Source organism: Bos indicus x Bos taurus, chromosome X, assembly GCF_003369695.1.
Source record: "Bos indicus x Bos taurus breed Angus x Brahman F1 hybrid chromosome X, Bos_hybrid_MaternalHap_v2.0, whole genome shotgun sequence".
NCBI lineage: Eukaryota > Metazoa > Chordata > Mammalia > Artiodactyla > Bovidae > Bos > Bos indicus x Bos taurus.
Genome location: NC_040105.1, coordinates 87,266,193 through 87,286,583, shown reverse-complemented (window position 1 = coordinate 87,286,583; position 20,391 = coordinate 87,266,193). Strand labels below are relative to the sequence as shown.

General features: G+C 43.0%; 1 protein-coding gene and 1 long non-coding RNA gene across 5 annotated transcripts; one reads left to right on the top strand and one right to left on the bottom strand.

Moving 5' to 3' along the window:
• Positions 1-272: 272 nt before the first annotated feature.
• On the bottom strand, positions 273-16,692 carry IRS4 (insulin receptor substrate 4). Of its 2 annotated transcripts, none has more exons than XM_027533900.1 (2): positions 12,911-16,692; positions 273-2,779 (listed from the first exon to the last, which is right to left on the bottom strand). In XM_027533900.1, exons 1-2 carry the CDS (start codon positions 16,668-16,670, stop codon positions 2,775-2,777), a joined length of 3,765 nt encoding a protein of 1,254 aa, XP_027389701.1. In that variant the 5' UTR covers positions 16,671-16,692; the 3' UTR covers positions 273-2,774. The 2 variants fall into 2 exon arrangements, with proteins under 2 accessions (XP_027389701.1, XP_027389702.1); XM_027533901.1 differs by lacking the exon at positions 273-2,779 and adding an exon at positions 8,817-12,241.
• On the top strand, positions 16,606-19,748 carry LOC113887070. 3 transcript variants are annotated; one of them, XR_003509646.1, is made up of 2 exons: positions 16,606-16,692; positions 17,615-19,748. It is a non-coding gene; the product is annotated as an uncharacterized LOC113887070 (long non-coding RNA). The 3 variants fall into 3 exon arrangements; XR_003509648.1 differs by lacking the exon at positions 16,606-16,692 and adding an exon at positions 16,802-16,924; XR_003509647.1 differs by lacking the exon at positions 16,606-16,692 and adding an exon at positions 17,220-17,306.
• Positions 19,749-20,391: the final 643 nt, after the last annotated feature.

The following is a 20,391-nucleotide window of genomic DNA, read 5'->3' as shown; positions in this document are numbered from 1 at the left end:
TGGAAGCAACGGGCTTCCCAGGTGGAGCAGTGGTAAAGAATCCACCTGCAATGAAGGAGACAGAGGAGATGGGGGTTCAATCCCTAGGTCAGGTAGATCCCCTGGAGAAGAAAATGGCAACCCATTCCCATATTCTTGCCTGGGAAATTCTATGGAGAGAGGAGCCTGGCGGGCTCTGGTCTATGGGGTTGCAAAAGAGTTGCACATGACTGACCAACTAAACAACAGGTCGAGATAACAGTATTCATTAAAAAAATGAATCTCCACACAAATAACATTCATGAACACATTTATTGCGAGTAGCTCTATGGAAAGGCAAGTCAGATATATATATAAACACTATACAGAGTTGCAAGGTTGTCTCCCCAAACTGCAAATGAGATGCTTACAAAGAAAAAAGGAATAGAAGAGTATTTACAAAGGAAGACAAAGCCAGAGCAACTCAAAGCAGATCTGTGAAAGCAGAAAGAGCAAATTAATGAACTGTTGGAACTGGAACATTTTAGTTTTTACTGACCAAGTTAACTATGTCTGATACCAAATAAAGTGGAGAGGTCACAAAAAATCGTTCCATCATTGGTTTTTCTTAACAGCAGCATAAACTCGTAGCTGAAAGGTAAGTGATATGTTGGTACACTGACTCTAAAAAGATTCTTCCAGCACAATACTGAATAAATTAGTTGTGTCTGTGAACTAAGAAGTTGTGTCATAAGATTGCATATTTGTTATGCTGTACCTGTGACTGTTTGTACCTGTTACTATGTGTACTGTTGTGTATGAGGTTTCCCCTTCATTTATTCAGCAAGTGTTACGTCTGTGCTGTACCCTGTCGGCAGCCTCTGAACCTAATATGCAAATAAAGCAAGAAAGCATTTTCCCCCCGAATAATCTTTTCTTTCCACAATTCTGAACGATTATGACGTAACTTGAAAAATAAAATGGTGAGAGAAGGCTTGAGAAAGGCTGCCTAAAGACTGCATCGTTACCATAATGAACAAAAGCCACACTGCATTTCTTTGATTAGGTTGGGAAAAAGCGAAGAGTCTGAAGGAACTGGTGAGACTGATGCCCTAGCAGTGACCAGTAACTGGAGTAGTGATTGGTACTGCAGCCACATCCTCTCCTCAGCACCACTCACAAGGGAACAAACAAGAAAAGAGCCCCCACCCCAACCCCTTGGTTGACAGGCAAGGAAGAATAATAGAAGTCAACTCGGTTTTCCAGAAAAGTTAGTGTAGCAACACATGTACTAGAAGCCTGCTTGACGATTGAAGTACACGTTCAAAGACATCAGAACCGAGTGGCAGAAAACTTCAGGTAAATACTACACTACTTCAAAGTTGCACACCAAATGTGAAGCAATTTTTTTTTAAAACAGAGTTATGCACAACAGGTACATCTACAATCACATGTACACAGGTACACGAATGTGTGCACACACGTTAGCACTCACACAGTTATTACACTCACACCCATCGGTGATGAGGTTTGCCAGTGATGGTACAACAAGTTGTGATTTGTGTGCCACCACGTAACAAAGCTCTAAGCAAGCTTCAAGACCTTTGTACCTTTCCTCTGTGATCACCACCTGTTAGTGTCATGTTCTCAAAGGTCCAGGTTCCTAAAATCTTAATACAGTTTCCATCAGAGACAAGCAAAAATAGGAAGGGGGAGCTTGCTCTGATTCTTTTTTTTTTTTTTTAATTCTGTTCATCTTATATAGTCTTGTTATCCAAAGGGAAACAAAACCTTATAAGAGGTTCCTTTTGGCTTAAGTTTTGGTCAGAATACTGATTGATTTGTACACACTAATTTCTTGAATATGGGAAACTGATCTCTTTATAGGAGCCCTGGGCATAGGAGGGAAAGTGTGTCAAGGGAAGAACCAGAAAGAGGGGGGGAATGGAGGGTGAAAGGGGGAGGCCCAGAGTGGCAGAGGGGGTCTTTGTGGAGAGACTTTCTGAAGAACTTTGCTTCATTTAGGGGGAAAATGTAGGTTTTAAAATTTTTTTAAAAATAATGGTTTTGGAAATGTTCAATCAATTTGCAAGCAGAACATCACAGTATTGTATATGAAGAAACAGATCCTCTGTTCTCCAGTTCTGTCTTTATAATGTTGGCAAAGTTCAGTCAAGATATTAGTTAACATTGAATGTGGACAGAAAGTTGCAGTTCTGTTCATGAACAAAACTGAGATAATCTGCCCTTTGGTCCTGCATTTAAAATATTAGAAATGTCCCATTCAGATATCAGTCTAGTTGAGGTTTAAGTCTTTGATCAAGAAAAGTTTTGTATACATACTACTCAGAAAGATTCCAGATCATACCTACCTTCTCAGGAAGATAACCTTCTTTATCTCCTCTTATTTCAAGGGTTTTCAACTTCAAAACTAAATCTAAGTATTATACATTAGTAAAATTGGTACTGGCCACATTTATTCATAGGTCAGTAACATTCTTAAGAAGGAGCAAGTTGTGAGATGTTCACTTTTATACATTTGTTTCCTTTCAAAATGACACATTAGAGATGGAAATTAGAAAATAAAAACAAAGTAGAGTGAATTTCTTAATTCAAAATCATTGGATCTATAAGGCAGCACTAAGAATGATCTGTGTTAAGATTATTCAACTGCCAGCATCCACTTGTAGGCTTTTAGAAATTCAGGTTGCTTTCTATTCAGAAGCCTGTGAATTCTCTTTTAGGCAGATCTGGAGTAGACAAAGATGAAATTCCATAAGCATCACGTTTCTTCTAAATTTTTTGTGGCAATGTAATCACTCTAGGAAAAAAATAAAAGATGACAGAATAAATGTTACTTTCAGGATTAAACTTGAAGCACTTTTACCCCCACCCTGTTCTAAAACAAAATTGAACTAGTAGTTTTGAGAACCATATTGAGGACACTTCCTTGGCCAGGACATACGTAACTAGGCTGAATGCCTATGACAAACACCAGCACAAGCCCGACAAAGACCTAAGGGCAGTTACTCCTTTTGCCCCCAGGCTTCACTCTGAATTTTCCAGTGGATAGCAGCTTTGTCAATGTGCATGCACTGCTCTACTTTCTCCCAGTGAGGCCAGCAAGTCAGCCTGGCACTGGGTGGACAAAGAGAAGCTTTTTCTTCTCTCACATGTTTGATTATGCCTTAACCAGTTATGTGGCATGAGTCAAATGATTCAAGCACAGCCTTGGTGCTAGTCTCCAGATTCAATCACTAAAGTGTTAGTCTCTCAGTCGTGTCTGACTCTGCGACCCCGTAGACTATAGCCCGCCAAGCTCCCCTGTCCATGGAATTCTCCAGGCAAGAACACTGGAGTGGGTTGCCATTCCCTTCTCCAGGGGATCTTCGCAACCCAGGGATTGAACCCAGGTCTCCTGCACTGCAAGAAGATTCTCCTACTGTCTGAGCCACCAGGATTTCATCTAAAAGAGCAAGGTCATACCTGCAAAGGAGATTTGAATGAAATCTCCATCTGTCTAAAACAAAAGAAGAAGAAAAAGTTCTGGTATTACTCTCTTGGCCTTTTGCTTATTGAGAGGGTATATAATTGGGAGTGGAGCAGAGGAAGGGTGTCCGGTATACTGAGGAAGGTGCTGGATTGCAGAAGGGATGGGGATAAATGGTCAGCAAATTGATTACGGGATGTGAGTGTTAAGACCAGGTCACACTGAAGAACCAAATATTCCATTTCATTATAGCTGACCTAAAAGAATCCATGGAAAGCATCCCCCAAAGTAGGCTGCTAGTACAAGATCTGGTGTTAAAACAGGGGTCACAAAGCCAGACCTGACTGAGCAACTGAACTGAACTGACACATGTTAACTATTCACTCTTTCATCAGAGGTTTTCAAAATGTAACCACTTGCATCTCCATACAGCATCAAAGCTCTCCACTCCCCTCCCACCTACTTATGGCCATTCATCATGATTTACTCTATAGGGCTGTTCCTCCATGTGAAAAAAATTTTTAATTAACACCGTAGATTAGGAAAGATATTGTTTTCCTGTCAGCAGTGGGCTTAGGAAATTTTAGACTCTATGTATTTATCAAGTTTACATGCGATGAAAGGTGTGATCAGTAGAGGTTAACCATGATGGTCCATGCTCAGTTATCTGCTGCAAAATTAGACTCTACTAGCATTACAGAATTTTGAAGCTACTGTCAGCTAGAGGTTTTTAACAGAAGTTTAAGGTTAGAAAGGTACTGTACCTAATTTGGTTTGCTTTGTTTTAATATAAAAACGTTCATACATAGTATACTGACTATGCTTTAAAGGAGATTTCTTACTACTCCCTGTATTTCACTAGTGTTTTCCTAGAAACATACAAATTAAGCTCCATCTGACTACCCCAACAACATTACACTAAGCCTGAAATTAGGGGCATTTGTTCCTATTAGAGCTTTCTTTCTTTACTTTTTTAAAAGTGACAGGGATTCTAATAAAAATTTGATTCATATTTCAATTGCTTTCCTATGACACCTACACACCAGCATTGAGTGAATGCTTGATAACATACTAAAAACTAGCAAATAATGGTGTGATTTCAAGTTTACTTTACAAAATATATTCGTCAACTCTTGATTAGCCTTGCCAGTAGAAAGAAATAATGCTATCAAAAACAAGATAATCCAAAAATAATTTAATTTGCTTTTGAAATGCATTGTGGGAACTTGAGCCACAGATTTACCTGTATAATCCTGTTTTACTTAGGTCAATATTAAAATGAGTTTACATTCCCCAAGAACATTTCAAAGAACACCATAAGAAATAACCCAGAAGCTTGCTGGCTGGCAAAGGAAAGCAATTTGGGATTAACACTCCATCAGAAACAGTCTGCAAAATGAATCAAAGGGCTGACAGTCATATCTGAGTTCTGTTTCCTGTTCATTTTGATATCATTTCACCACCAGGAAGGTAAATGGTGATGCTTTTAATAACGTGATCTGATTTTGATGTATTACTTCCACTTGAGACTGATGGGTTATAAATAATTACTGTATCAGGTATTCTAACTTTCTGATTAAGCAAAGTCTTTTTAATGACAAGTTAATTTCACCCCTTCTCCAGAAGGGAGAAAACCTCAATGGACTCTGAAGGGTCAAAACATTTTCCTATTCATGGCCCCCCAAATCTGACAGATATCATTTTCTTCTCAAAAACAAATGCAGCAAATGTTTCTCTCTGTTTTTATAATTATATAAACCTGACCATTAATCTTTAATATACTGATTAAACACACATGACATCAATACTCCCACAAATGTGTAGGGTGAACAATGTAGGCAGTTCCTCCAGGGCATTCCAGGTCTCTTCATATGAATCTCAAACATGCTTCTACTACTGCCTGAAGTCCAAAGGAGCAGTGGTTCCCCTGCCCAGAGAAGCCCAAATAACAATACATCCAGTTAGTCTCTAATTCTTTTTCCACTCTCCCCAATCCCATGGCCTCAGTTATCTTACTTCCAATCTTCCTAGAACTAAAGAAACAATTCAAGTTCTTTTGAAAATTTTATTAGACAACATGCTATCCATCCCCATGGTCAACTGGTGATCACAAACAAGCAGGGGCAACAATAAGCACTGAAGATGAACCAAGTAAATGCGAAAATGGAAGCATTTAACCCAAAGATGAGTGTATAATAATACAGTTATATTACTTAGCTTAGCATTGCCTCTGGCTTATACGTAGATTTTTTTTCCACCAATAAGAAACAGATCATCACATCTTTCTATGCCCTGTAAATACGTAGGAAGATGACTCTAAAGAGCTTAATTGAAGTGCTGTCCCTCAAGGGTGAAAACTAGCAATAACTGCTGCTAGTCTTTACAACACCAATCATAACAGACTGTTGTCTCCTTCATAGATTAGAAGCTCAAATATGCTTCTCCCTTAACTGGCAATGGTTTTGTGATGGAATACTCAAAAGAATCTGTTAAGGAAAATGAATGATGCTTGTAAACCTCCATCTCCTCAAAGGTCAGTTCAATAGCTTCACACCTGCCATTTGAAAGCAGGCCCTGGACCACTTATGCATGCTCATTCAGGTCTTGATCATCCGGATACCAACTATTTGGGGATCAGATACAGGATTTTCATCGCAGGTCAGCTTCTCCACTACCTCCCAACACACACTCAGGCCACTTCACGCTGCTGCCTAGTTACTGAAGACTCGAGGAATGCAAGTTACTGGAATTCTAATACAGGCAGTCTCTGATTTACAAGAGCCATATTCCAGGGCTCACTGTTTAGTTGAAACTCAAAATAAATTATCCTGTGAAAACAATGTCATAAATAAATAGTGGACAGGTTCATAGGTTCGTCCACTCAAGCAGATCCCAAACTGAGAGGGGAACGATTTTGACTGCACCCGACGGTCGTGTGTAACATCATTTCTGTGGGGAGACAGGTTCGAAGTTTCAATACGAGACTCCAGGAAAAGATCTCTTCAAGCCATAGCAGTAAGAATAGGGTCTCCTAAATTCAAGCAGCTGTAATAACAGGGCCAGGGTTGCAGTAGAAACTATGGTCAGAGTCACAGCCACAATTAAGTCCTTCATGGGTGGCAGTAGTGGGTGGGGTTGGGGAGGTCTGAGGGTGAGGACAGAGGCATAACTTATGAAAAAGCAGGAGTGGGAATTCCTTGGTAGTTCAGTAGTTAAAATTTCATGCTTTCATTGCCGTGGGCACGAGTTCGATCGCTGGTCAAGGAATTAAGATCTCACAAGCCACATGGTGTGGCCAAAAAAAGAAAAAAAAAAAAAAAAAGGAAAAAGCAGCAGCAGGAGTTTAAAACCATATTTATTGGTCAGACTTTCAAAGGCACCATGGGTGCAGGTGTGAATCATTTTCAAGGTGAATTTAGAGACAGTCTTCATTGATATTCTCTAAGTTTCAAGTCTACAAGTAACAAATTAGTAATCATAGAGAGGCAAATGATATAAATTGTGAAAACTAAAGTGACTACAATTTATGGGGAATTGGATATTCAGTAAACCCAGAAGATCTGGCTAGCACCAAACATAGTGTGGTCAATCCAACCATGAAAACTGCTTTAAACACCAGCCCAGCTGCCTGTGTGCCAACAAGCGAGACCAGGGCAGGCAAGCAATGCTGTTCCTGTGAGCTGAGCACAGGCAGGCTGTGAACTAGGAGCAGCAACTTCTCAGGAAAGCAGTCTTCCCCTCTGAGGGCCTCCCTTTCCTTGTGGAACTCCTCGTGGAAAGGAGAGTGGCCTCACCTTTACTGCCAGAGAGAGGCTAGGAAAGGCATGTTTTCCTGAAATTATCGAGGGTAAGACTCATAGAAAACCACCCATAAGAAAGAGGGTGTCAGGAAGCTAGAGGAAAAGTGCAATAACTTTCTCATTTCACTAAATATTTCAGTACACATTTTCATTAATTCTAAAAGGAATTAGTCAGAAATAGTAAGGTACCCTCTAAAAGAATGCAAATCTGAACTAGGATATAGGTCTAAATTAAAAAAAAAAAAACTTTAAAAATCCCTATTTCTCAAGTGTGCAGCCTAACATCTGAAAAAGAAGATGAAGATCTAAGACCTGTTGCTGAACAACCAATAACCAATGCAGAATTGCTAGGGAAGGCATTTAATGTCATATGGTGAACCTATTGTCTTGGCAATTTTTATCAGTAGCCTTAAAATTAGCAATCTGATAGTTGTGATAAAAACTGAGTGTGCTGTATTCATTTCATTATTATAAAATGTAGCCTTTTTCATCTCTCATTTCTCACTCAGGACCACGCAGTGTTTTCCAGCAAATGATCTTCACCATCTTCGAGCCTGGCAGCACCTCTTAGAAAAAACATACTGCAGGCTTTAATTAAGCATTTTACAAGTTATTTTCCAATACTGCCAATAAAATGTCTGAGCTATTTTTACATAGTCGTAAAGCATTTTTAAAAACGGTGCTAAGCAAAATGAATTTATTTTTAAACAAAGATTTTTATGTCCCTAGGAAAGGATTTGATTTTCGAGGCTTCTAAAATCTTCTTCCCTGACTGCCAAGAGCAAATTTGAGTTTTAAACAAATGAAGAGCATCTCTTACTACAATGCTTTTTTCCCCACCTGTCTCATCTTATTCTGTGTTTTGTTTGCACCATGATGGTGCCGACTAGAATATCAGATTTTATACATATGGACAAAAAGGAATTGAAAAAATTTGGGCAATAACTGGCAAATGTCAATGGATTATTTGGAAAAACCACACACAGGTGACTTTACTTAAGGAAAGGACCATTAACAGAAGTTTATTCTGTTAAATTAAGAAAGTTTATTCCTTTCAGTGTTTCTGTGAAATCCAAATAGATACACAGAATATTTGTGTTTGGGAGGTAAAGATGAGCAAACTCCTCCTGCAATCAGATTTAAAACTTTCAATTCCAATACAAGTTCTATTCTTTTATTCCAAAGCTATAAACAGTTCAATGTAATGAAAATGATCCAATCTCTGGTGGATGGCTCACAATTATAACACTCTGAATGAATTACTTACAAGCAAATTGGATACTATCAAATTCAAGAAGACTTGGAAATTTCCCCAACCTTGCCTATATCATAATCTTCATCAATAGGAAAATAGCAGATTGAACATCTGATGAAAGGGCAGTGTGGTATGCTGGGTGGAGCACTGGACTTGAAATCATATGTACAGGAAGCTTGGGGCTGGTGCACTGGGATGACCCAGAGGGATGGTATGGGGAGGGAGGTGGGAGGGGGGTTCAGGATGGGGAACACGTGTACACCCGTGGCGGATGCATGTTGATGTATGGCAAAACCAATACAATACTGTAAAGTAAAAACAAAAAATAATAATTAAAAAATTAAAAAAAATAAATCATATGTATGGGTTTGATTTTCTGCTCTGCCACTTACCTCTTCGACAATGGGAAAGTTCTTAACACCGGCTTCAGTTCCAGTACCTACTATCCCCCAGTAAAATAATGAATGTAAATATGCTTTGCAAATTATAAGGCAGTAGGCAACTGTAAAGCATTTCCTCCATCAACAAGTTAACAATGATCCCTTTTAAATCACACACAAGATGCCCGATTTCTCTCTACACTGGTTATCCTCACCTATTTCAACATGAAAACTTGGGGGTCACTCAAAGAGTTTGTTTCACAAATAGTTTCCTGTCAATGACTCTGAAGCCTCTTAGTTCATGTTTGGTAATTAGGGGGAGGAAAAGAAAGCAAGAGATCTTATTTGAGTATTGATGCATGTGTGCTAGTCCTTGTTTAAAGAGGATACTTTGCTAGTGAGTAACCAATATTCCAAAATCACCTGGGATGCATTACTCAAAAATAGAATGAATCCACATAAATAATGATTGCCAATAGCTTTAGTTAACTTTAATAGAATGAAATCCTCTTTAATTGTTATAGATCAAATACCTCTACTCCAAATAACTGTCCTTTTTTTTTTTTTTGGTGCGGATGAATGTTGTCTAAAGTAAGTGACCCAACAATGGTGACTGAGAAATCTCTGCTATGCAGAGATTTAACTCTAGTAATGTATAATAAATAAGTCCAATAAACAAAAAATTTGCTCTCAGCATCTATAATTTATATCAAGAGGATTTGGCAGTGGTACACTGAAAAGAAGCTTATACCTCCTACGTGTTAATAACAAGGACTAAAATTTCAAAAGGTAATTAATACAGCTTTTTTTTTTTTGCTTTTTAATACCAAGTACTATTATAACATTACTAATTTGCCCAATTCTCTCACCCCTCTGAGAGCTGCTCTTACCTTCTCATCTTTGGAATGGAAAATCAGTGAAATTTTTTAACCTTAACTAACTTCAAACTATGAATTCTCCATCAGATACAACAGTAAAAGAAGTAAAAATGATTCATAAATCAAGAGCCAGAATAACCATATAAAAAAACTGCATTCTCCTTATAAATGTTAATACTTATAACCATGTGTTTAAAATCTGAGGACTTCACACTTCTTAAATTATTTCATTTATTAAAAAGTCAAGTCCAGTTTATATTTCTGGGTGGTTCCAAGTGTCTTAAACAAATGGCTTTGAAGTACTTACTTACATGCAATATGACTTGTGGGTAAATGAGATTACATGTTAATTTTGTGTTATATGAACAAAGCTGTCTCACTGCCTTATGGGCTCCCTTCATTTCACTTAAGTTACAAACAGATCCCAACTACAAAGATGCCAATTCTGAACAAGCATGTAAACCATTTTAAGTGAAAACTTAAAAGTGGGATTTGGGGACACAGAACTTTAGCTTCGTGTTTTTTCTAAATGTAATAACAACAACAACAGTAACAACAATGACAGTAGTTGCATTAGTTGCATAATAATTCATGTGTAACACTTACTACGTGTCAGGCACTGTTTTAAGCATTTGCAAAAATTAAAATTACCCCGAGAGATACCTAACTCCTAATGAAGACTGTGCTTTTGTTCCTTTGTCAAAGCATTTTTGTTATTTTCTAAAGTGATTTTTTTTTTTTAATTTTGTTAGGAAGGTGAAGCACGATCAGAAATGGGTGAAAACTATTCTACAGCTTTATAGTCACAAAATGATCATAATCAGCCAGCTTGTTCTTAACCCTTCACAGACAACATTCCACCATATCAATTTGCATTAAGGTGGTAGTAAAAGTAATTTCCTTCAGTTTCTTTCTATATATCCTTCCTTTTATATATCTCAGCAAATAATGTGCCTTAATCAATCTCAGGACCAATCATTTTTGCAAGAAACTAAATCACCTGTTGAAATTGTTGAAATGTCAATGTTTGTTAATCCAACGACAAAATTAAAATATCTTATATTTGCAAAGTGCTTTAAAGGCACAAAGTCCTTTCACATTCGCTCTCTTGTTTTAACCTAATCACTTACATCCCTTTGAGATACAGCCTCCTTGCTCCATAAAGTTAGGAATTTCCTCAAGGAACAACACGTTTACAGAACATTAGCCTCCAGAATAGCTACAAAGTTATTTGAAGTTATTCATAAATCAGTAACCTATACTAAAATAAATGTTAATTATTTCATGATCTAGATAATATTTGGGAAGACAGGATTTATTTAAGGAACAAGAAATTTTCACTAATTTTCATCTTTGCTGAAACAAAGAGTAGTGGAAAATACAGACAAACCTCTATGAAAACTTGTCCTTTCCAAAGCACCACAGGGACATAGATTGCTATGGAACACCCACATCAATATCAGTTAGGCTCAAACAATGGCTTAAGACCAATTTCCAGGTGTACTTTACAGAATAAAATAGATCTGTTCTTGAAAAGCTTGGTATGAATTAAATGCTTGGAAATAGAATTGTATATTTTAAATGCATGGTTCTGTTAGTGCTGATGATTGTGTGTGTGTGCCCACATGTGTGGGGGGGGGGCAGGGGCCCTCACAATTTAAAGGAGACCTGAATTGAATCCTTTGGCATGCCAAAGCATCCTTTTGTCGTTTTAATGATCACTCCTTAATGTGTCCATGTTACAAACATGAGTTTTTGTAAGGCAAGTTTTCTAAAGCAGGGGGAAAGAGGGGAGGAGGGCTACACCTGCACTAAATAGGGAGCTTGTTAGGTGACTGTTGTGATCATTCCCCGACTTGTTCTGCCTGATCAAGCACAGTGGGCAGAGATCCAATCACAAAAGCATTCCACAAAGCAAGCAAAGCAAGAATCTTCACTAAACTGACTACTGGAATGAAAACTGCTGGGGTCCATCCCTTCTCTTTCCTGGAAAAGAAGCACATATCAGTAAAGAGGGGAGGCAGTGGAGACTATGGAGACATCATCTCCCAAAATAGTTTCTCAAGAATATCTCCAGGGACACTGATAACAACACTGCAAGATGTATACAACAGATTTACTTGAAGTCTTATTTCCAAGTCTGACAGATCCTATTCTTTCTTATTTCTTCCTTTGGAAAAGTAACCCTTTAAAAAAAACTTTCACTCTTCCAGGGTAAGCTGCCCCTGGGGTCAGGTCTGCCCCCAGCCTTACTATCCTGCTTTACTGAATTGCCCAGAAAATGCACCAATTAGATATCTTAAATGGTTTTTAAGCCTTTCAAACAAATAGTCATACCCATTATTGTGTTGTCACCATACCCTCTTTGGTGGGGGCGGGGCGGGGGGGAATTACATGAAGAAAATGTGGCACAGCAGATGACTTGCCTGTCACTATTAGTGACATAGAAAAGGAACTCTCAAGGTTTCCGGCAATTTATCCTGTGTAAAAACAAAACAAATCAACACCAAAACACATTCCAGAGTTAAACACCATCTTCTTTCAATTACCTGTTGTTCTGGATTATTTACCTTTGGTTCCCGCCAGACATTCACACTAACAACTGAGATTCAACCTTCTTGGTAAATCTCAGCAAACCAACATAACCATGACTGCTTCTTTAAAAAGTAATTTTCTGAGAAGCTCATCAACCCTCAAAGGTTAACGGTTGATTATTACTGCTTAATATCCAGTGCTCTTATTAAATGACCTGCAATTAAATGTGGTCATTTGTAGAAAAGCAGCTTTTACATGTTGATTTGAAAATGAGTTGATGGGATTCAACGGACAACGACGTCCTGTTTGCGTAAATCAAAGGCTATCTGAAAGCATCACGTTACACATCCTTACGTTTAAACTACTTCTAAAAAGTCGAACCAATGTTTAATCGATGATCAGAGCTTTCCAGGTAAAGAAACTTACTATATTAAAATTTAAGTTTTAATATAATAATGATTCACATGAATGAATGATTAAAACGGAATTCTACTTTCCATTCTAAATAAGCACCAGTGAATGAAACATACTCCTAACACTGTAACAGGGGGAGTACATCGATTTATTAAGGAATCACCACTAACTTCAGGGAAATGAATTAAAGAATCACCAACCTCTTTGGGGAGAGTCGAACTTCCCGTTGTCACGTCTTGCAAAGTCCATTCTCACGTACGTGTCGTCGTCGTCAGAATCTTCTCGCTCTGGGGGTCTGGGCACCCGGCCGCGGCCAGGTGATCGAGGCGCAGCGGCGACTGCAGCAGCAGCCCCACCGGCTCGGTTCTCACCTCCGGCCAGGTCTGCTGATGGGTTTGGGGGTCTGGGGTTCGAGCCACCCGCAATGTCTTGGGCCCCCCTGACCGCGGCACCAGCAGCATCGGCAACAGGTAGGAACCAGCGGACGGAGGCGGAGTCAAATCCAGCGGCGGCCTCGAGGCCGGCGGCTGCTGCGCCGATGCCGGGAGCCGCGACCAAAGCGGAGGCGGCGGCTAAAGCCCGGCCCAGGGCTAAGGTTGGCACGGCGGCCGCGGCCGCGGCGAAGGAGGCGGATAGGTCTCTCTCGAGGCTGTCTGTAGGGAAAGCAGAGATGGCGGCTCTGGCGGCTGCAAAGAAACTTTGCGAACGGCTTTGTGGGCGCCTTCGCTCGAGCTCTTCTAGCAGTAGCAGCCTCGCTACAGGTGGTCGTTCGGAGCAGCGGCTGGGGGAGAGAGAAATGTTCATACAGCACTCAGAAAATGGGTCGACCACGTAGATGCGACCAGTTTCGGCATCGTAGCGAATGGCACTGTCAGCAAAAGGCACGGCTGGTGTCATCGCTGGGTTGAAAATCACTTCGATGTAGTCACCTTCTTCCCTATTAGCACTGCTCCCGGTAGCACCGTCCAGAAAGAAGGGATTGGCACCTGGGATAGCTCTGAAGAAATCTGAGAGGTTGTCTGCTGGATTTGGAAATGGCACTCCGAACTCAACATTCACATAATTGGAAAAGGCAAACTGTCTGGGGTCGGCAATTATGCCCCACACACCTGGAAGTCTTTGAAGACATGGATCTGGCATATTATAACCTCTCTTAGGGAAGTCAATGTTGACGTAGCCCCTGGGGCTGTCGGCTTCTCTCTGCTCCTGTGTGGGCTTTTGTGGTTTTGGCTTGACTTTGTTTCCTTTTGTCATAAAAGGAAGTCGATTAGGTCTCTTAGCCTTGTTCTTGGGGGGCCCGTCACCTGAACGCTTGGAAGGTGATCCCCCATCTCTAGGCTTTGAGAAAGACCCTTTGACTGAAGGCTTTGAAGCTGTATCTTTGGGGCCTCTGTTAGATGAGACTTCCTTCTCTAGGCCCTTTCCTAGGAATTTTCCAGGTAACATTGGTACATACTCACTGTGGTCACTCTGTCCCAATGGGGAGCTCCGAAAAGGATTTGGCAGAGAGAAGTAGGAGCTCCAACTTTTGGAGGAAGAGCCTCCCTGAGGATTTCTGGGGTTTTTAGGAATGGCACCAGCTCCAGGGGCCATGAACATATAGTCACTGTCACTGTCATTGTCCTTTGAGTCATCCTCTTTAGCAGGATCAGGTTCTTTTGGAGGACTTGGCACAGGTGGTGGGCTCACTCTGGGAAACATCATCATGTACCCTCTAGAATCTTCAAAAGGTGATCGAGAGTGGCGCTTTTTGGACACAGAGACATTTTGAGGAGCCATGGGCATGTAGTCACTGGAGCTTGCGAGAGGAGCAGCCACGCCTGGCCTCATTGGCACATATGGATCATCCTCGTCTTCATCAAAAGCTCTGGCTCTGTGGGGACCCCGAGCTGCACCTTCTGGGGGCTCTGTGTCTTTCCCTTCTTTGGCTTCTTTGCGTTCTTTTGTGGCCCCTCTGTCTGCACAAAAATAAAGTCGGAACCTTCCCCCAGACTTCCCTTTGCCACCAGTTGCTGCACCTGGTGGGGGTGGAGGGGGCGGAGGTGGTGGCATTTGCTGTTGCTTGCTTTGAGTTAATTTGCCAAAGTAGGATCTTTTCTTCAGAGATTTCCCACGATCACCATTGCCTTCAGGCCCCTTCCCACTCCCTGAGCCTTTGCCCCCTCCAGAGTTCTTGCCACCGCCTGAGCCATGGCCATCTCCGGCTCCCTGGTCACGGCCTGAGCCATGCCCACCTCCAGCTCCCTGGCCACTGCCTGAGCCATGCCCAGCGGTGCCCTGGCCATCCCCAGAGCACTGGTTTCCTCCTGCACTCTGGTCCCCGGAACCGCTGCCACTTGAGCCATGGCTGCTACTTGAGCCCTGACCACCTCCGGAGCCATGCCCCCTGCCTGAGCACTGACTTCCCCCGGAGCTTTGGCTACTGGAGCCTTGCCCACTTGAACCCTGTCCACTTCCTGAGCCCCGGCCATTTCCCGAGCCCCAGCTGTTCATGGGCATATAGTCACCTTCGTTTTCTTCCTGATCCTCTTTGCGCTGAGGACCGCCTTCTTCCCCTGAATTGCCAGAGCCAGAACTAGAGGCTTCAGAAGACACGGGATCTCGGTCGTGGAGGGCTTCTGCAGGGTACCGGATGCGCACAGGGCTGGGTGCGGCGCGGCGGAAAAAGCTGGCTGGCACTGAAGTCGCTCTCCTGGATCTGCGCCCTCTGGGCAGGTGTAGTCTTCCTCGTCTGGAGCGGGGCACTGGCTCACTGGGTGTTATGTAGCGCCCGGCGAGGAGCATTTCGTCTTCCCCGTCACCGATGGCCCGAAGGTGGCAAAACTGCTCAAAGCGGGACCTTCGGAACCAGCCGCCGGGCTCGAGCGGCAGCATGTCCAGGTGCCTCCTAGTGGACAGCAGGGTTAACAGGTGGCCGCCGATGCTGATGCTGTAGCTGCGGCAGCGGGCTCTGTATTCGTCTGCACACAAGGCTCTCATCTTCTCCAAAAACAGCTCGTGCATGTTTTGGGCCACGACACAGTCATCCACTTGCATCCAGAGCTCCCCCGGACCGATGACGGTGGACCTGCCGACTTCCAAGAAGAAATACTGCTCCGAGTGCCCACAGCGACGGATGCTCAGGAGCTGGACAACCACGCTGGCCACTTCGGTATTTAACCTCACGAACAGAACCTCCTCGTCGGTAAGACAGAGCCGGAACACGCCGCTCAGCTCTTTTCGGTGCCCCAGCCCCCTGGGTTTGACTATTACTTGCCACACATCTTTGTAGAAGGGTGGCTCTGCCGCCGCTGCAGCTGCTAGCGCGGCCGGCTCTCCCTCCGGCTGCGCGCCGAGCCTGCCGCAGCGGCGGCGCTTGCTCTCGAGGATGAGGCGGCTGAGCAGCAAGTACCAGCTCTCTTGCTCCGACTCATTCTCTGCCACCATTGCGAAATACTCGTTTTGGGTGAAAAGAGCGATGAGGTGTGGGTACCTTGCGTCGGCCCGCTGGCTCACCGAGAAGCACTGGTACAGGGTGATCACGCGCCGCGGTGCAATGAGCGCGGGGACCGTGGCGCCAGAGGCGGCCGCCGCCGCTGCAGCCGCCGCGGCGCGGACACTGTGCCGGAACTTCCTGGCATTTTCGTAGTATTCCAGCCGAGCTGGGGCGTCGGCTGTCTCGAGTTTGAGCACGAAGTAGCGCCAGTGCCCATGCTTCTGCTTCCGCAGGTAGCCGCGTTTGCAGACTTCGTCCCCGACGGGAAGGTCCTCCTCGTCGGACTCCGAGTCTGACCGGGAGCCAGTGGCCGTGGAGAGCCACATGGCTCCCGGACAAGACGACCCGGTCCCAATGAGTGCGGTGGGGGTTCCCGAGGAAAGAAATGGGGTGGTCGCCGCCGCAGCTAGACCCGCCGCTGTTGCCGCTACTGCAGCTCGCAGTCTCCTTGTCGCTTGGTCGCGAGCGAAGGAGCAACTAGCCATGGTGATGCACGAGGGTTTTAAGGTGAGCGAAAGGCGGGGGGGGGGGGGGGGGGGGCTCGGGGACGGGAGAGTTGGGGGAAGAGGCCGTCTACCCCCTCCGCCCGCCCCCCCCTCCCCCTAGGCCCGCGCCCCCGCCCACTCCACTCCAAGCGCGCGGCGGCGGGCAAAACAACACGTGACCGCTGCCTCACGCGGCGGCCGCTGCGGCTCCTGCTACAAGCGCAGCAGAGGGGCGCGAGCCGCCGCCAGCGGAGGTGTGCGAGGGAGGGGGTGGCCGGCCGGAGAGGTGGGGCTGCCTCCAACCCCTCCTAGACCCTCTGGGAGAATCCCCCGGCCTGTGGGTCTCGGGAGGACCTACGGGAGGAGGCGGGGCCCTTGGCCACGCTGGTCCTAACGAGGACCCCAAGGAGGCACGGACTGGGGGTGGGGGGAGTATCAGGAGAAGTTCGAGAGGGGCGGAGGAGAGAGCGGCTGGAGAAGGCGGCGGGGCGGGGGCACCACGGGCGGGCTCGATTGGCTGGAGGGGGCGAGAGGTGGCGGGAGGGGGCGGAGCACAACGATCTCGGGCGGCGCCGGGGAGGAGAGCTGGCAGGGTCCCGGGACGGCTTGTTTGTTTATTTGGGAAGCAGAAGCCAGGTGAAACTGTTGCAAGATTCTCATTGGATGGGGTGGGAGCCAATGGGAGGGCCTAGCAGGCAGACCGCCTCGAATTAATTAGTTTGGGGGGCAGGAGGGGTGCTGAGGGGCAAGGAGGCGTGGCTTGGGGCGCAGAGTGGGCTCCGCTGTCTGGTTGTCGCGCGTTCGGCGGTAAACAACCCTCTGCAAATAGCTGTTAATGGTACTGATAAATTCGTGCAAATCCCCGAGCCACGCTGACCCGGGGACCGTGTCGGGTGCCCTCTCTTCTTCCCGTCCCTCACATAAATTCTCTCTTTCTGTCACAGTCTGGTTCACTAGTTCCCACCGCGCCCGGAGAGCCGAGAGTCTCGGGAGAAAGTGTGGGCAACCCCTGGAAACGTGTTAACGACCAGGGCCCTCAGACCTGCCGCCCACCGCGCTGCAGGCACTCGCGAGCCTGCTCCAGCCCTGATAAAAGCCCGCGAGTGTGGGCCACACAAATAACAGCGAGGTTTTCAAAATGAGCCTCCTCTTTCATCAGGGTGCGTTTTTAGTCCACGAAACGTAGGTTGGCTAAAGAGGGTGGTTCTGGCTGTTTGATTAATGCTGACTATGAAAGCACAAATTTGGGGGCCTGCAAAGTATACAGCCATGTTGAAAAAAAAAAAATCGGACTCGATTCTTACTCAAAAACAGCAGTGTTGAGCTGTGGTGATCTTTTCCCGTGGGAGAGGCTTTGAAAGGCGCCTTTAAGAGAATTTCAAAATAATATTGTTTCCCTTTGCTTGATCAAGAGCGAAAAACTTTAGAAAAAGAAAAGCTCATACCTAGAACAAAGGATCATACTTAACACATATCCTAGAATATATTTCACATTCCTCACGTTAAGAAAGGAAGCTTTTTGCTGAATCTCAGTGTACAGCTTGACACCACAAAAATAAGAACTACTGCCTCCTCTGTTTCTGGACAAACTGCTGGAATGTGGAGTGTAAGTGCAACCTCCTGAAGTGTTTCTCAGTATCTCTCTATCCTGCTCTCTCTTTTACTAGGATTTCAGCTTCCTGAGGGTGGCAATGGGTTGATGTTACATTAAAATGTCAAAGGAGTGACCGCAGTTGCAAAGAGGGATTTTGGAGAGGGAGGGTGGGATGTGGGAATGGAATGTCAGTTCACCTTTGTCCTTGGGTAGATGCTGCAAATCGTATTATTTATAAAATCTAACAGTAAACCAGGCAAGGTATACACCATAAAAAATAACCCCCAACCCTGCCCTCTTAAGAATTTGTTCTCTGTTAGAAACAGAATAAACACATTTGGATGAATGGCTCCTTTTTGATGCTCCGATTTTGAGGAAAAAAGATTTGGTTTTGGCTATCTCAAAAAAAAAAAAACATTATCATTCCCTCCGCTGCCACCGGTTTATAAACACAGTATATTCACAGGTGCTAGGAGCAGCCGTGATTTCTGAAAGAGGCTGGAAGTAGGAGGAGAGTGGATGCTGACAGAACTCTGACTGGAGCTGCTACCCACGTTTCAGCTGCTTGGTCACATTATGTAGAAGATTCCCTACTCTTATAACCAAAATGATAATTAATAAAATCATTTGAGATTTTTATGATAGGTGTTATAATATTTCATAAGCCTTTACAAGCACCGGTTTTGCTTTAGATAGACGTATTTTGAAAACAAAGCAGTGCATTTGAAAGTGCTTTGAGTAAAAAACAAATGACATTTTAAAATGTATTGAAAAACATTAAACTGCATGTTGAATATTTGGGAAATACTGAGAATAGTAGATTTAAAAATCCTCATGTCTTTATAGAATTTTATCGTAGAGTGGTATGCTTACAATGTATATAATATTTTATCTTTTTTTCACTTAACATTACATGATAACATTTGCCCATATGATTATAGATTAGCCTAAACATCATTTAAAATGCAGTAAAATATTCTAGGCAGTTGTATATTAATGTACTTAATCATCCCTCTGTTTGAGGTATTTAGATTGTTTTCATTTTTTCCAATATTAGAAATAATGATGCAGGGAACATCTTGGAACCTATAAAAATTTTTTTTAATGTTGAGAATTATTCTCTTGGGTAGAAACCGAGGAGTGGAATTACTGAGTTGAAATATATGAATATATGAATCTCATGTGTTGTTTTTCAAAAATATATCAGTTTACCTGATTACCACACTGATTGCCAGAGTTGTATATTGCTTTTTTAAATAAAATTACTGATAAGATGGGTGAAATGGTATTCCATGTTTTTTTTTTAACTTGCAATGTTTTATACTAGTGAGAATTTAAAACTTTTACATGTATTTGTGGACAATAGATTACCTTCTGTAAAGTGTCTTTTTGTGTCCTTTGCCTTCCTTAGTTGTTGGATTCTTAGTGTTTTTTTCTTATAATGTGTGATTTGTTTACATAATAAAGATATTAAAACTTTGTCATATTTGTTGCAAATTTCCCCCAGTCTACTGATGAAAAACCATTACTTTTAAACTACATTCTCTTCTGTTTTGAAAGATGTGTAAATTTGACATAAGGAGGTCTGTAGTGCAGTTGAGAAGGGAGATATTGAAACACACATCTCACCATGATCACTTCTAACCTTCTTTTAAACAAATTCACATATCTAAGCTTATGTGCTATTTTGAAGACAGAACTCAATTTATTCTCATATCAACAAACTATAAGAGAGCATCTGTACTTGTTAAATGTTATGCAGCACTCAAATAAGCAATACTTCGTGTTAGCAAGACATTATTCTCTAGGAGAGAACCCTTTGGACTTATCAATGTATTTTAAAAAAAAAAGCATGAAAATAATTTTAGACAACTACTGTAAAAGTTTAAGAATGCTGATTATTTGTATCCAAAGTGTGTTATTTGACTGCAGCAGAATGGAACTAGAGATGTAATGAAATGTTTTATAGAGGGATTGATTTTACTTTGTATGTTTCCTACAATGGGAGAGGATGTGGCAATATTAGTATTTGTGAGTAAGGAGAATGTATGGCTTGAAGAATGTTTTTTCCTTTACATGGGTTAACCAAATCTCTTCAGTTCTAAAACTTGTTCCAGTACTGAAGCT

Excerpts from the sequence above, each read along its gene's own strand:
- IRS4 (XM_027533900.1), bottom strand. The coding sequence starts at position 16,670 with ATGGCTAGTTGCTCCTTCGCTCGCGACCAAGCGACAAGGAGACTGCGA.